This window comes from Sturnira hondurensis, unplaced genomic scaffold (assembly GCF_014824575.4).
Source record: "Sturnira hondurensis isolate 20B ecotype Veracruz unplaced genomic scaffold, ASM1482457v3 Scaffold0014854, whole genome shotgun sequence".
Classification (NCBI taxonomy): domain Eukaryota; kingdom Metazoa; phylum Chordata; class Mammalia; order Chiroptera; family Phyllostomidae; genus Sturnira; species Sturnira hondurensis.
The window spans coordinates 4,689,327-4,703,840 of record NW_028087485.1 but is presented as its reverse complement, the minus strand read 5'-3'; the positions used below and the strand labels follow the sequence as shown (position 1 = coordinate 4,703,840).

Sequence of the window (14,514 nt, the reverse complement as noted above, 5' to 3'; positions counted from 1 at the left end):
TCATGCCGGCCTCGTGGCGTCCCTGACACCACACCGGCGGCCCTTGGTGATGCGCGAGTGAGTCTCTCCGCGAAGCCACAGAGAGCACAAGGGAGGAGCCTCCCACTTCCTCTTTCTTCGGCTGACTAATCCTCGGCGCCCTCCCCGCGCGTCCGGCCCCCAGGGGCGTGGCCCAAGCCGAAGGGGCGGAGAAACACCCATATTCGGCCTTATATGGGCAGCCACGTCACAGGACTCACACTCCACTTAAGACGAGGCGCTGCGGGCGGAATCCCCGGCTTCTGGGGCGGCGAGTGGCCGGGCGAGGCGCGGAACTGTGGGGCGGGAAAGAAGAGTTGAGCGACCGCTCGGGCGCCGGGCTCCGTAGGCAGGCCGCAGGCCCGCGGGCCGCCCTCTCTGTGCCTCGCCAGTGGGCACCCTGGCCGTGAGCACCTGCGCGGCGAGGGGCCGCTGGGCGGCGGCATGAAGGTCACGTCGCTCGACGGGCGCCAGCTGCGCAAGATGCTCCGCAAGGAGGCGGCGGCGCGCTGCGTGGTGCTGGACTGCCGGCCCTACCTGGCCTTCGCGGCCTCCAGCGTGCGCGGCTCGCTCAACGTCAACCTCAACTCCGTGGTGCTGCGGCGAGCCCGCGGCGGCGCGGTGTCTGCGCGCTACGTGTTGCCCGACGAGGAGGCGCGCGCGCGGCTCCTGCAGGAAGGAGGAGGCGGCGTGGCCGCCGTGGTGGTGCTGGACCAGGGCAGCCGCCACTGGCAGAAGCTGCGCGAGGAGAGTGCCGCGCGCGTCGTGCTCACCTCGCTGCTCGCCTGCCTTCCCGCTGGCCCGCGGGTCTACTTCCTCAAAGGTGAGCGCGTTGGGGCCGACTGTCCCCTGGCACCCCTCTCCCTTGGGCGGCCCCAGGCTCCGCACGCGAGGTGCCCTCCTCGGCTCTTGAGCACGGGAAGTCTCCACCTGCCGGAGTCTGCACCCGGGCTTGACGCGCGCTCGGAAGGGCACTGCCGGGGTTAGCGCTTCCCTCTCCCCACCCGCGTTCCTCGAAAGCGCCTGACAGCTTGTCCCCCTGGGTGGGTGGGGTGGCTACGCAGCTGGGGACGCTGCTTGTTAGTAGTTTGGGAACTGTCAGCCCTTGCTGGGCGCGGGCCATGGATCCTGGCGTGGGCTTCGCCGGCCTCCGCGGAGCCTGGGCTCTGAGCGTTTCAGACATAGACGTATCTGGCGGGATCGGCTGGTCGCGACCACCCCCAAGAGCGTGGCGCCTCGTTGTCCCCACTCCTCCCGCCTGGACAATTAACATACTTTAGGCTGTGTCTTCACTGACCCCTCTTGCCTTTTTGACCCTGGCGAGTCCCTCCCCTTCCTTTCCTTTTCATTTTATTGCTTTTTATTGTTTTCCTCCGGCCTCCCCTTTCCTTCTCCAGGCCTTTCTCTAGCTTGATTTGGAGCTAACAGCCTTCCCACCCTTTTCACTTCCGCCCTCCCTTGTCCTGGGATCATCCTGAGTCTTGAGCCGAGCCGGTGGGCTATCGAGCCAAGACCCAGGAGAGGTGGTGGAGGGCATTCCGTCGCTTTTGGTTTGAGCCTCCCGTTACACCTGCTGAGGAGATGACTTTGATTTCCGGTGGAGGGTGGGTGATTAACTCTAAAAGCCAGAGCATCTATTTCTGGATTATTTCCTATAACAGCTCCCTCCAGTCTTATATTTGAGTCCTTAGCCCGCAGTGCAGAGTTGAAAGCTCAGATCAGGCCACACCCCGAAGCCCTGCCTACCCGAAAGCCCAGGCCTTAAGATGTACCAGTGATGTAGTTCAGAACGCAGGTGCGTGAGCTGAGTGAGAGTAAGGGCCCTGTTTTAAAACCTTGCACTTTGGGGAATTTTGCACACCTCTAGGCCAGGAGATTCCTGAAGCTTCCACCTCTATTAGCGCCCGTGTTGGCTCCTGTTAAGTAGATGACAAAGGCGGATGATGGTAATCTTCCTTGTCAGCCAGACTCAGCGCCCAGCTGATGATGGAGGGATGCCCTCCGAGCTTGCAGAGGTTGCACACATGACCCCTGATTTCTCTTCCTGATGTGGTTTTTGTCTCTTGTTCTTACTTCCACCTCCCCAGTAGCATGAAAGATGTGCTCCAGGAAACCCCTCCTGGTCTTTAACTCTGCTCCCCACCCCACTCCAGTGGGGCCGTGCTGACAGTTTAGGGGTTGTTGCCACAGGAAGTAGGTAGTTCTGTAGACTTCCATCTCAGGAGAATTAATGTTTAAATGTGTCTAAATGAAAGAAACACACATATGTAAAAATTTGAACACGGCCTCCCCACCCTTTCGGAGCTTCTGGTTCTCCACATTTGGAGGCTGTGCAATGAAAAGGGGGGTTTCTGCACACCCTGAGAACCCAGTTTTTTCCCCAGAGAGAACCATTATTTCTTGTTCATCTTTAATTTTTCATGAATATCCTTGAAAAATACGATTTTGTACATTTCCTGTCCCTGCCTTTCACCCAACTAGATCTTGGGAGACTTGTTCATCTCAGAGCACTCGTGCCTAGTTCACTTTTTTTTAGAAAATATTTTATTTATCTGTTTTTAGAGAGAGGGGAAGGAAGGGAGAAAGAGAGGGAGAGAAACATTGATGTGCTGGAGAAACATCAATTGGTTGCCTCTCTCACGCCCCCATCTGGGGACCTTGCTCACAGCCCAGGCATGTGCCCCAACTGGTAATCAAACCAGTGACCTTATACTTTGCAGTACAGCACCCATCCCACTGAACCACACCATTCACGGCTGGTTCATTTTTAAAACCAGTCCCCTAGTAATAGGTTGCTGCCATCCTCACTCTTTGAAACAATGTGGTGGAGTATATTTTTATCCAAATGTTTTTGCACGTGAATTATGTTTCAGTAAATTTGGAGGCTTGCCTGGTTGAAAGTTATGTGTATTTTAAATTTCAGTAAAAATTGCTTGATACTTCTGCTTGTAACACTACTAAACTTAAAGTTGTTGCCAAAGAAAATTTTTATTTCCTTACCTGACTCATGTCCACATATGAGTTCAGATTTAATCTAGTGGTATCTCAGATTTTAGGGGGAACAGTGCCTTCTGTACCCCCTTAATCTAGCCCTCGCCCCCCCAAAAGACCTGTATTCAGTCGTGAGTTGATGATCGAATGGCCTTGTCGTGCATATTTATATGTAGCGTCCGTGCACTCTGCTCCGCTCCCCTGGTAATGTGATGGTGATCAAACACAGAATCACTCTGAAGAGGCTGAAGCAGCCAAAAGACTTGCCAAGGCTCTCAAGTGAGGCACCAGAGAGGAATGTTCTGTCTCTCCACGCCTCTGATGGGAGTGGGTGAGAGATGGAGACCATCTAATCTAGAGGACTCCTCCTGACCCCAGCTTGAAGAGGCAGGGCCCTGTTTATCTGTCCTGCAGCTACACTGAGACTCATTGTCTGCCTGTCTTATTTTGTCAACAGGCACTCAGGACCCAGCCTACACCCGCACCTCCTTTCTGTTCTCCTGGCAGTCAGCTCTTAAGTGCTCTATTTAAAGTCAAGGGATGCAGTGGCCTGAAGGCTTCTGTTTCCCAAGCCTTCTCCTGATGTTTGGGGGGGCCTGGGCTACTCTTTCTCTAGATTCCCATACCATATCACTCATTTTGTCTCCTGGAACCCAGAATGTTGAGGCACAGGCACAGGAAATGATTTGCTAACTTCCTCTTCCAAGGAGGCTCTGGGTCAGTGTAAGTCTGGCTTCTCTCTGCCTCCTAGGAGAGAAGGGGGCCGTGGGCGGTGGTTGGTGGGGAGGGGTACATTAAGCCACAAATACCTGGTACACTAAGCCACTACCTCCATCCCCTGCTGGCATGGCCTTCTGTCATCATGACCAGGAACGTGGTCACTGTGGAGGACCAGAAGCTCATCTAGGGAGGCCCAGTGGGCTGTTCGTTGAAGTGACTACAGAGGAGATCTGGGTGTATGAAATGGGGGTGGGGGCAGTTCCAGCAAGCCGAGAGGAAGCAGTAATGGCAAGATGACTCACTCGAGGAATGGGCTGTTCGGAGGGAGCTGGAGACTGCCATGTAATCCATTAATCATTTGTCTACTGCAGGGGTCTTAAAAAACTGCCACGTGCTCTACTGTGGGGCGATCACAAAACCAAAAGACAAAAGAAGAAGGGAGGCTTTTGGAGAATACATGGCCTCAGAATGCATACTGTTAATTGATGATTTGACACCCAGATGTATTCTCTGGGCCAGAAAAGATAGAAGCAGGTCTTTTTATCTTTCTTTCTTTTCTTTGGAGGCTGTAAGAATTACCTTTGGTCCTTTTGGATTTGGATTGGAAGCAAAGGGTTTCCCCAGGCCAGGCCACCTGTTCACCCAGCATCCCTCAGCATTCTGAGGCTTCAGAGGTCAGGTTTTTACTTGGTTCTCCCCACTGGGTATACTGGCCCTAAAAAAGCTTATTTTTATATACATATACTCAGATTTTACCTTAAGTGATCCATTTGGAAAAGTTTAAATGTAATATTAAGAAATTTTACAGAATTGTGCCTGGCTGGTGTGGTTCAGTGGATTGATCACAGGCCTGCAAACCAAAAGGTCACCTGTTCGATTCCCAGTCAGGGCACATGCCTGGGTTACGGACCAGATCCCCAGTTGGGGGCGTAGGAGAGGCAACCAATCAATATATCTCTTGCATATTAATGTTTCTGTCCCTCACTTACCTTCTCTGTAAATATAAATAAAATATTTTTAAGTGTTTTTACAGAATTGTACCTGTCAGTACAGTAGTTGACTAATCCATTGGAGGACATGTGGGGAACAGAAAGCTCAGGAGGGAAGGATAATAAGGAAATTTAAAGGAAGGGCACCTACCCTTAGGAAAGGTTGATTAGGAAAGGTTTTACTTGTTAGGGCTGTGGTTTAAGTTCAGAAGGCACCAATCCTCCAGTTTTGTTTGGAAGGTAATAGCCTAGATTGATTATTCTGATTGGACCTATGGAGAGAATTGTTAGACGTGTTCTTAGCTGATTTATTACCCTGAGTTTAAATCTCATATTACCTCCATTCTCTTATGAATGGAGGGGGTTTCCTCTATTATCTCAGTTAGAGGTCAGGCTGGGGATGAAATGGACTAGTTTAGGAGTCTCTTTCTTCTTGAAAATTAATGATATTCTGCATAATCACACCTGCATTTTAGATAACAAGAGACAAAATAGCTTTTGTTTTCTAGAGGGATTTAGTTAATATTTGTCAGAAGTCAGCTATATTTCCTGTCACAGTGTAAGCTGCTTCTGATAGACACACAAAGTTAATTATTGCCTCTCTGGCCTATAGCTTTTTAGAAGAGTGTATGCTTGTCTGTGTGTGTATGTAGAACCTGTTTATATACTGTAAAACTGTTAGCTGGTTTGGCTCAAGTTTTCACATGACCAAAATCTATACTAGCCTAATATTTTTGACTATTTCACACTCAGGGTATTGATTAATTGTGGGCATTTTCTGATAGCCTCAGAAATCGATGCTTATGTCCGTCTTGTTTTTGTTTTTTGTTTTTTTTTTGTAGGGGGATATGAGACCTTCTACTCAGAATATCCCGAGTGTTGCGTGGACGTAAAACCCATTTCACAAGAGAAGATTGAAAACGAGACTGCTCTCGTCAGCCAGTGTGGGAAACCAATGCTCAGCATCAGCTACAGGCCAGCTTATGACCAGGTACGTGGTGAGGAAGTGTAGTCATGGCCCCTGGCCCCCATTCCTTCCTCGGCACCCCGACTCTTCCTCTCCCAGCTCAGCAACCTCAGTTGCTTCTCTTGTGGATCAGGGTTTTGGCAGAGCCTCTAGCTTTAGAGAGCCTCTGTTGCTTGCCAACTTGAGTTTCCATCCAAGAGTAAATGGGCTTCCGTCCAGCAAACAAGCTGACGAGAGCAAATGAGCCACAGGATGCTTGACAGCTTCTGGAGAAAAGAGGAAGTGAACAATGCATTATTATTAGCTGGCCTGGGAGGTGCAGAGAAGCGTCGAAATATTGGTTTAGGTTTCCCTGAAGACTTTTCAGAGCTGACTCTCAGGCTTCCTGTGTTGAGCTTCTCTGTCATTGTTCATGCTCTACAGTTAGTGCACGCCAGCCCAGCACCTCACTGGTGGGTTTCAACTGAGGTGACGTGGGGTGGAGGGACGTAGAAGGATGGCTGTAGAGAAACTCCGGTGTGGATGGCTGAGCAGAGTTGTCTAAGGGTTTTTGTTGCTTATAATTCCGTTAATTCTGGAACCAGAGGAGGTCAAGAGGTACTAGAGGATTATATATTGCTACTAATGTGTGGGGTTTTTTCCTTCAAAGAATTGTACTTTGTGACAGCTCAATAAAGGAGACATAATGTAGATGGGAGGAGAATGAGGAAAAGGCAGGAAAGGGCTCAAATCTGGCAGAAACCAAAATCTATACTAGCAGAAACCAAAATCTATACTAAAACCCACCTTCCCACTTTACAGAGAAAAAAAAAGCTGTTCTACAGCTGGTGAGGTGATGCCTTGGCGGAGAAGCCTGCAGCTGGCTCTCTGGCAATGTAGACCCGGAACCAGTTCTAACTCCCTTCTCTGGTTCTTTTCAGGACCTCGTTCTGTTTTCCACACACCTTCTTTTGGAGAAGGGCTCTTCTCTTCTAAGCACCTGACTTGTGGGAGGAGCTTTTCAAAATTTCTCCCCCGAATATTAACACATCCAAAATCATAAGGAAGATTTCTAGATGCTGCCTAGAAATGCCAGCTGCCTGCCACGAGCAGAGAGAGTTCTGGGGATAAATTCCAAGTGAAGTCAGGTGACCTTTCCTTGAGTGGGATCATAGGTCAGGAAGCCTGTTAGCTTGGCGAGGTGCCAGGGTTTTATTTTGTTTGTTTTCCTTTATTAAAAATATACTCAATGAACCCTCAGTTTACAAGCCATGGGCATCCGGCTGAGCTGGATTTCTATTTTTGTTTGTTGTTTGGGTTGTATTTTCCCCCCTTGCTTCTCAGAAAATGAAAGAGAAACAAGAGTTGACAGGACGTTAAAGCGTTGCAGACCTTTGGCCCATGGGGAGGACCGGGGAGGCCCTGCTGTCTCCAGGGTTCATCTGGGGAAACCCCTAGCACTACTTCCTAGAAGCCAGTCGAGGTTGTGTTAATCTTTGGGGTTTCTGAGGGCCCTTGGCTGCTTCCTCTTGTGTCTAAACAGAAGATTCAGAAAAGGAAAGAAACGTGGTTTCAGGGATACGTTGGGCTAAGCTCCAGGAGAAATTGGATAGGATCCCAGGCTTGCTGTGTCTGCGGTTTCCAGGCACCAAAGTGAGGATGAGATCTCCCCTGGGGACCTCTACCCCAAGTGGTGAGCCCAGGGGCCGGCCATAGTAAGTCCTCATAAAAACAGTGGTTGTTACTGTTACTACCTTTTGCAAAATCCTCTACCACAGTGATGTTCAACCTGTTTCATCTCGTGGCATACATAAACTAGTTAACTAAAATTTTGTGGCACACTAAAACATATATTTTTTGCTGATGAGACAAAAAATAGGTATAACTTTGATTGGTTTACAAGTAATAATAATAATAATAACTACTTTTTTGTCCCAAAGTGACTATTTTAAACATCACTGTGGCTGTATTTGTACATAGATTCCTGGTACCAAGTATTAGCCAATCAGATGCAGCTTTATTTTGAGATGTGACCAATAAAATGCAATTCTATTATGTGAGCTATGTGCTTATGGGTCAAGACAGGGCATTCACAGAAGCCGGCTGTTGTTGTGTTGGCTGTTGTCATTTTTTTTACTTGACAATCTAAGGGAAAAGAAGTCAGTGGCCCTGATTAAATGTCAGGTACTGTGTGTTTTAAAAATTCTTGTGGCACACCAGTTGGAAAGCACTGCTCTGAAACTTTCTTCCAAGTGGCCAAACTGGTCTTTGCTTAAACACTTGACTTCTCTGGAAAGGAAAAGCAAACACTACATGTGGGGGGATGTGAGTTGCCTGCTGCTGGTCCTTGTCTCATGGCCCTTTTCCTATTATGGGTCTGGCAGAGCTTCCATTCTACTCTTAGTCCAGGACAGGAAATGGAAACGCAGGAAGCGGATGGATGATATGGAAGAGGCTCCCAAAGATACAGCCACTGTCCCTCCAGCCCATTGTTTTCCTCTAAATCTCCAGGGCCTTCATTGTGCCAACTATCACAGGTCTTTCTCCCTTTGTTTCTTTCTCTCTTCCTCTCTTCCTCTCTCCTTCCCTCTCTTCCTCCCTTCCTTTCTTAAGGTTGAGAGTATTTGTTTATGTACCTGGGAGGCTGGCCCCTAAAGTTAATTGTCTGGCTCGGAGCCTTGGTTGGAGGTGGGTGCAAGAATGGGTCTGGGAGCCCCTGCCTAGTGCAGTGGACCCAGTGACCAGAGGTGGGATGCCTCTGAGCCAGCAGCTGCCAACAGCAACAGAATGAGAAAAGAAGAACGGAGTCCAGGAAATGTTAAAGCTGCCAGAGTCTGACCAGCTAGCAATTCCTTTTCGCTTTGCCTTGGGGTGGGTGGTCTCCAGTTGCAATGGGGATCCTCCTTAACCAGAAGGCTGGGGTTTGGATGATCTCCCAAAAGGCAGAGGATGTAGGCCTCTCTCACCAAAACTTTCTGCCCCACATGAAGAAGATTGTGAATGGGAGAAGCCCCTCTGCTCCTGGCCTAACAGCTTTTCCTTGTTTGAGGATTCTGGGTAGATAGTGGATATTTTCATTTCTGACAGGAATGCTTGTAGAGGGAGAGGGAGCGCATTTTTAACATCTCTGAAAATGGATGCATCTTATGATCGGCGGTGTCCCGGGTCTGATGAAATACACTATGCAAAACGTCAAGACTGTGAGGGGTAGTACTCACCTCTTTGAACCCTTCTCCGTCTTATCTAGAAAGACACCAAAGCTGTCCCAAGTTGAAGGGCTTGCCCTGTGCTTTCAGGTCAGCTAGAACTTTAACACAGGTGTCTATATTCCCCCATCACAGCACACTGCTCCTCATCTGTGTCAGCACAGGGAGGCTCCTGGCCCTTCCTACCTCCTTGATATGTGTAAGAAAATAGAAATCTTTGTTGTCACTGAGTCACCGGCAGTAATGTAGGGTAGAGAGTCTGCCAGGAGGGAGGCTTCACTCAACTCTTGGTTGAGTGGCCTTGACTCTGAACTCTCTACCTGGAAACCAGGCGGGGAACCTCCCACCTTAAAACAAATAGGTTGGGTTGTTTTGTTTCCTCAAGTGAGCAGGCTGATCCAATATTTCCTGCTTGTCCTCTGCCCCTGCTTCCAGGGCGGCCCAGTTGAAATCCTTCCGTTCCTCTACCTTGGAAGTGCCTACCATGCCTCCGAGTGCAAGTTCCTCGCCAACCTGCACATCACGGCCCTGCTGAATGTCTCCCGGCGGACCTCTGAGGCCTGCATGAGCCACCTACACTACAAATGGATCCCCGTGGAAGACAGCCACACAGCTGACATTAGCTCCCACTTTCAAGAAGCAATAGACTTCATTGGTAGGTTCAGCCATTCCCCCTCAACTGTTATGGGCACCTTGTAGGGACACAAGTTCTTGGATTTTGATGTACTGATGGTGGCCACCTTTGCGGAGAAGGAAAGTGTGTTCCATATGTAGCCACCAAGATTTGGAGCCGGGAAATGCAGTCACACAAAAGGCAGCAGGGAAGGTTTGAGTTGCTATTAATAGTAGCTTTAATTCGCAAGATAAGTTAATACAGTTTCATGGCAATACTCACTGCCATTCTTGTTATGGTTTCTAACTGGGTGGGAAGCGTAGTGCATCCGTGCGAAATCTCCACGCAAGGGAAGCAGGCGAGGGAGAATCATCCTATCTGTGCTTCTCCTTGGTTGGGATATTTTTAAAAGCAAACAGAAGGATCGAGAGAGGATTACTTAGGCATGAAGCCCCAAGGGCCCCGGCAGCTTTCCATACTTTTTAGCAAACTGCTTTGGGGGCAATTTGTTTTGCATTTCTAGCTAATTTTGGATTACAGATAGCACCTGACTCAAGCTCCACGCTTTGTGCACGGAAAGGGTGGCATCTTTTGCGTCCTTTTTCTAATTTTGTGAATCAGTTATCATTTACTCTGTTGTGTAGGCCTGGTAACCTCTGTTCACTGTCTGTTCCCTTGGGCCTTGGATTTCCAGCCCCTCCATGTAGCTTGATTGTTCTCCCATTGGACATCCTCTCTTTCTCCCATCTTTCTCCCTGGAGGCTGAGCCGACTTTTTTTCTGCCTCAAATTTGCAAGCAGCATTACTGAACCAAATGGTCTTGCCTTTCGTTCTGGAGTCCTTCCCCTTGAACATGGCATGGTTGTTGCAGCTGAGGTGTGATTTTCCTGTATCTTGTTCTGAAGGATCTTGGAGGGAAAAGGCATGTGTTGGGCATAGCAATACTTACTTAGTGCAGGTAGCAATTAGAGGGCTCCTTTCAGCCACATAATGGCCCTCTCTGTCATCACACACAAGTTCTGTTCCAGGGGGAACTGTTGAGAAACTCACTGGAGGCCTTTCCTCCTTTTCCTCTGAGCCTCTCAGCCGAGACGGTCCCTTTGGAGCCTCAGAGAGGCAGCCCAAATGCTGGGGTCAGGGTGGGAAAGCCTTGACCTGTTCTCCCTCTCCCTGGGAGTACCTTGCCCTTCTCAGCCTGATAGCTATTCAGTGAGGTCATGAAACCCGCCCCCACGTCTCAGAAAACTCCCTCCCCATCCTGTGTGTGCATTGTGTCTGTTTGTGTACACAACCACACCCACCCACGGTGTTTTGAAAGCACAGGATGCTTTCCCCCAGGCTCCTTGCCCTGCTGGTGGAAGGAGGGACTGAGGCTGAGCCATGCCCTGACCCCTTCCAAGGCCACAGGAGGGCCACATGGAAAGCAAGCCCCGAGGGGTAGAGTGGGATCCAGATGCAGTGCACTCTAGGCCTTCTGCTCTTTTGGATGTGCCATTGGGCCAATGAAAAGCTAGACTACAAGGAGGCCAAGAGAGGAACAAAGGAAAATGAGAGTCACGACCCTTTAATCCTAGGGACTTGGGGTCCCATTTGAATGAATTTACAGGGCCTGTTTTTTCTTTTGAGTCAGAGACTGAATTGGGAGCACCTCTAATGAGCTATGGCAGGGTGTCCTTAGATGGGGAAGCTCCAGTGTTCCTTCCTGACTCCTCAGAAACTTGATCTTTTAGCTCTTGCAGATTCATTTGCAAGCTCCTTGAACTTGAGAAGGAAGGTGGGAGAGAGGGCTGACTTTTTATTTGCCCTTCAAAAATCTCAAATGTTTTTGCATATCATGGCTGCCGTGTGCCACGGACATCTAACTTCCTGTGATGTAATTGTTTCTTTAGTATCAAGAGAGGGACTTGGAAAGATTGTAGTTTGTGGTTTTTATTTTTACTTGATGTGTTCTATATGTTTAACCTTTTACCCCTTCCCATTTTTAACAGTTGTAGCTCTTTGGGGGATAGGAGTGGAACAGAAAAGGAGGGCACCCTCCCTTTTGTCATACTGAGCTGAAGAATACCAACTGACGGGGGTAGCTTTGTAGTAGTGACTCCCATTGTTGTGCAAGATGGAGTTTGCGAAAGCCATTTATGCCCTCCGCCTAGTAAGCTTCACTCAGCCAGGGCTACAATTAGTGGCTATACACTACATGTTGTATGTTTGGTAGTAGGAACCCTGGGAGCTGGGCCAAGTGTCCTGCCCTGGCACAGCTAGACAGGGTGCCTGGGGAGGCCAGGAGGCATCTACCAAGATGGGGACTAGTTCATCACCATTATACTCAGACATGAAGAGACAGGAATTGCTTTTCTAAGTCAGTCTGAGCCTGGGACCTGCTCTGAAAAATGCACATACCTGATGAAAATTTTCATGCAATTTCAAACCTTTTCCAATGCCCTCTAGAAGCCCATCCATGTTAAGATGGCATCCTTAGGAAGGAATTACCCCAGATCTAGAACGTTCCGTGGTAGAATCTGTGCAAGTGTCCTGGAGCACTGGGAAGCAGCCTCTAAGGATCAGAAAGGTCCTATGTGGCAAAAGACTCTGGTGGGACCCCAAAAGCTCTGTCCTCACCAGTGGGGATTGCAGTCTGGCAGAAGCCTAGTGTAGGACCACAGCGGTTGAGCAGGCATGACAGTTTGATAATTAGGTCAATTCTGTGTTTAATTCTTGTGTTCGGCATTGTCTCTGGGTTCTAATCCCAACTCCCACTGTCTTTTCTTCCAGACTGTGTCAGGGAAAAGGGAGGCAAGGTCCTGGTCCACTGTGAGGCTGGGATCTCCCGTTCACCCACCATCTGCATGGCTTACCTCATGAAGACCAGGCAGTTTCGCCTGAAGGACGCCTTCGAGTACATCAAGCAGAGGAGGAGTGTGGTCTCACCCAACTTTGGCTTCATGGGCCAGCTCCTGCAGTATGAATCTGAGATCCTGCCTTCCACGCCCACCCCTCAGGCTCCCTCCTGCCAAGGGGAGGCAGCCAGTTCTTCCTTCATAGCCCATTTGCAGACACTGAGCCCTGACATGCAGGCCTCCTACTGCACATTCCCTACCTCAGTGCTGGCACCAGTGACCACCCACTCGACGGTCTCAGAGCTCAGCAGGGGCCCCATGGCCACTGCCACATCCTGCTAGAACTGGATGGGGCAACCGCCCAGCCCCAAGAACAACTGTGATTTTGTTTTTTAAACTCGTGGACATTTCATACCTGTGCAATACTGAAGACCCCGCTCTGTCCCACCACCCCAGTGGGATGGTGAGGGGTCACCAGGCTTGCAAACGAATTTCAGACTGACCTCGGGGATAGGTTCTCGGGAACTGAAGGAAGGCCAAGCCATCACAAGAGCACAGCCTGTGCTAACTACTGTACTTCCAGACCCCTTGCCCTCTCAGGACTGCCCAGTCCTGGCACCTCAAAGTTCGCCTTTTCATTTCAAGCGTAAGGCAATAAACACCTGCAACAACCTAGGAGAAAGCAGTTGCTAGACCGGAAGAAAAGGCAGTTATGAAGCCACTTCATTCTGAAGGAAGCACAATTTCCATCTTACTTTTTTAACTTTGGCAGTCTTCGTACCTGTCTCTGTCGCTTCAGGGAATAGCTGATCATCTAGTCAGGAAAGTAACACTCCAGGGTTCATAGGGACTATATATATATATATATATATATATGTATATGTATATGTATATGTATATGTATATGTATATGTATATGTATATATGCCCATTTGAACTCTCATATCTTTTTGAGATTCTCTCTTGGGTCCCATGGAGACAGTTTGTTGAAGTAGCAAGACGTTGACATTTCTGGGTTGCCTTTTCACTGTGGGTTCTTCCCTGACTTTGGACTTTGGCATGACTCTTACTCATACTTGAACCTTTCTCATTGCACCTCTACTCAAAGCAACTCTTGTGTCCTTTTGAAGAGTTTTTAGACCATAGACCAAAAATCACCCGTTTGAGGTGGTGGCAGTGCATGCCAGGAGAAAAAGGGTATCTGCTGCCCGGGTCAGTGTTATTGACAGTCTTTTCCCCAGCTTGCTGTCCTTATATGTGCTTGTCTCGTCTCTTGTCACACTTGTTTTTTCCTACCCGTGAGGGTTGTCTTCAAGCTGTTGACTTCTAGGATTTGCAGATTTCACAGTGTGGTACTACTTCTTTTTTGTCTGTAGATTATTTCTCCAGGGGAAAGGCAATAATTTCTTAAAATCCATACGAATGTGAAGAGAAGCAGTATGTAACTGGTTGTTGTTGTTGTCGTTTTTTATAGTATAAAATAAAAATAGTAAAAAGAGAAGAAAACTTCTCCATGTTGGTGAATTGGGGTAAGGGACAAATAAATCCGTTTAGGGGGAAACCAGCCAGCTTCACTGAGTATTATTTCCAAAGGCACTGGAGGGTGATGGGTGGTGAATTGCAGCTATAGACTGTTACGTCTGCTCATGAGCTAGTGACGTAACAATACAGAACATAATGCCTTCCGATTGAGAAGCTTTCCGAAGCTCGCTTGCAAGAGAAATCCTTGTGTGCAGGCCACGGTGAGATGGTCAGCACATCTGCTCTCTCTGGGCCCTTCGCTCCTATGAGCCCAGGCTAGGAGTTCAACTTGAACCTTGGATTTTTCATCTATAAAATGAGTCGACTGACGTAGATGATCCCCAAGTCTGTGAAAACTTGAGGTTCGGATTCCAGCGAACCTGAGCGCCACGCTTGTGGTCAGCCTTTCGCTGTCAGTGCCTGGCACGTGGCAGACACTCAGAAAAAGGTTGAGAAAATGGCCAAGGAATGGGGAAGTGAACTAGGTGAAGATTCACCTTAAGTGCCTGCGCCCTATGCCCCACCTTGTTTTACCCTTGGACTAATTCTACCATATAATCTCAGGAGTTCCCAGGTAAATCCCTCAAGGAGTAGGTTTAAATCCAAGGCGGCATGGAATTGCCTTCTGAGTAATTTCCTTTGTATTGGTGTCTCCCTACAGCTGGCTATACCTCCA

At 48.9% G+C, this 14,514-nt stretch overlaps 1 protein-coding gene across 1 annotated transcript; it reads left to right on the top strand.

The window, feature by feature from the left end:
- The first annotated feature begins 237 nt into the window (after positions 1-237).
- On the top strand, positions 238-13,175 carry DUSP5 (dual specificity phosphatase 5). The gene is made up of 4 exons (XM_037063962.1): positions 238-841; positions 5,561-5,709; positions 9,306-9,525; positions 12,253-13,175. The coding sequence occupies exons 1-4, from the start codon at positions 463-465 to the stop codon at positions 12,657-12,659; spliced, it is 1,155 nt and encodes a 384-aa protein (XP_036919857.1). The 5' UTR covers positions 238-462; the 3' UTR covers positions 12,660-13,175.
- The last annotated feature ends 1,339 nt before the right edge of the window (positions 13,176-14,514 follow it).

Excerpts from the sequence above, each read along its gene's own strand:
- DUSP5 (XM_037063962.1), top strand. The coding sequence starts at position 463 with ATGAAGGTCACGTCGCTCGACGGGCGCCAGCTGCGCAAGATGCTCCGC. Across the intron at positions 5,710-9,305 it reads ACAGGCCAGCTTATGACCAG|GGCGGCCCAGTTGAAATCCT; the intron begins GTACGTGGTGAG and ends CCCTGCTTCCAG. Across the intron at positions 9,526-12,252 it reads AGAAGCAATAGACTTCATTG|ACTGTGTCAGGGAAAAGGGA; the intron begins GTAGGTTCAGCC and ends CTTTTCTTCCAG.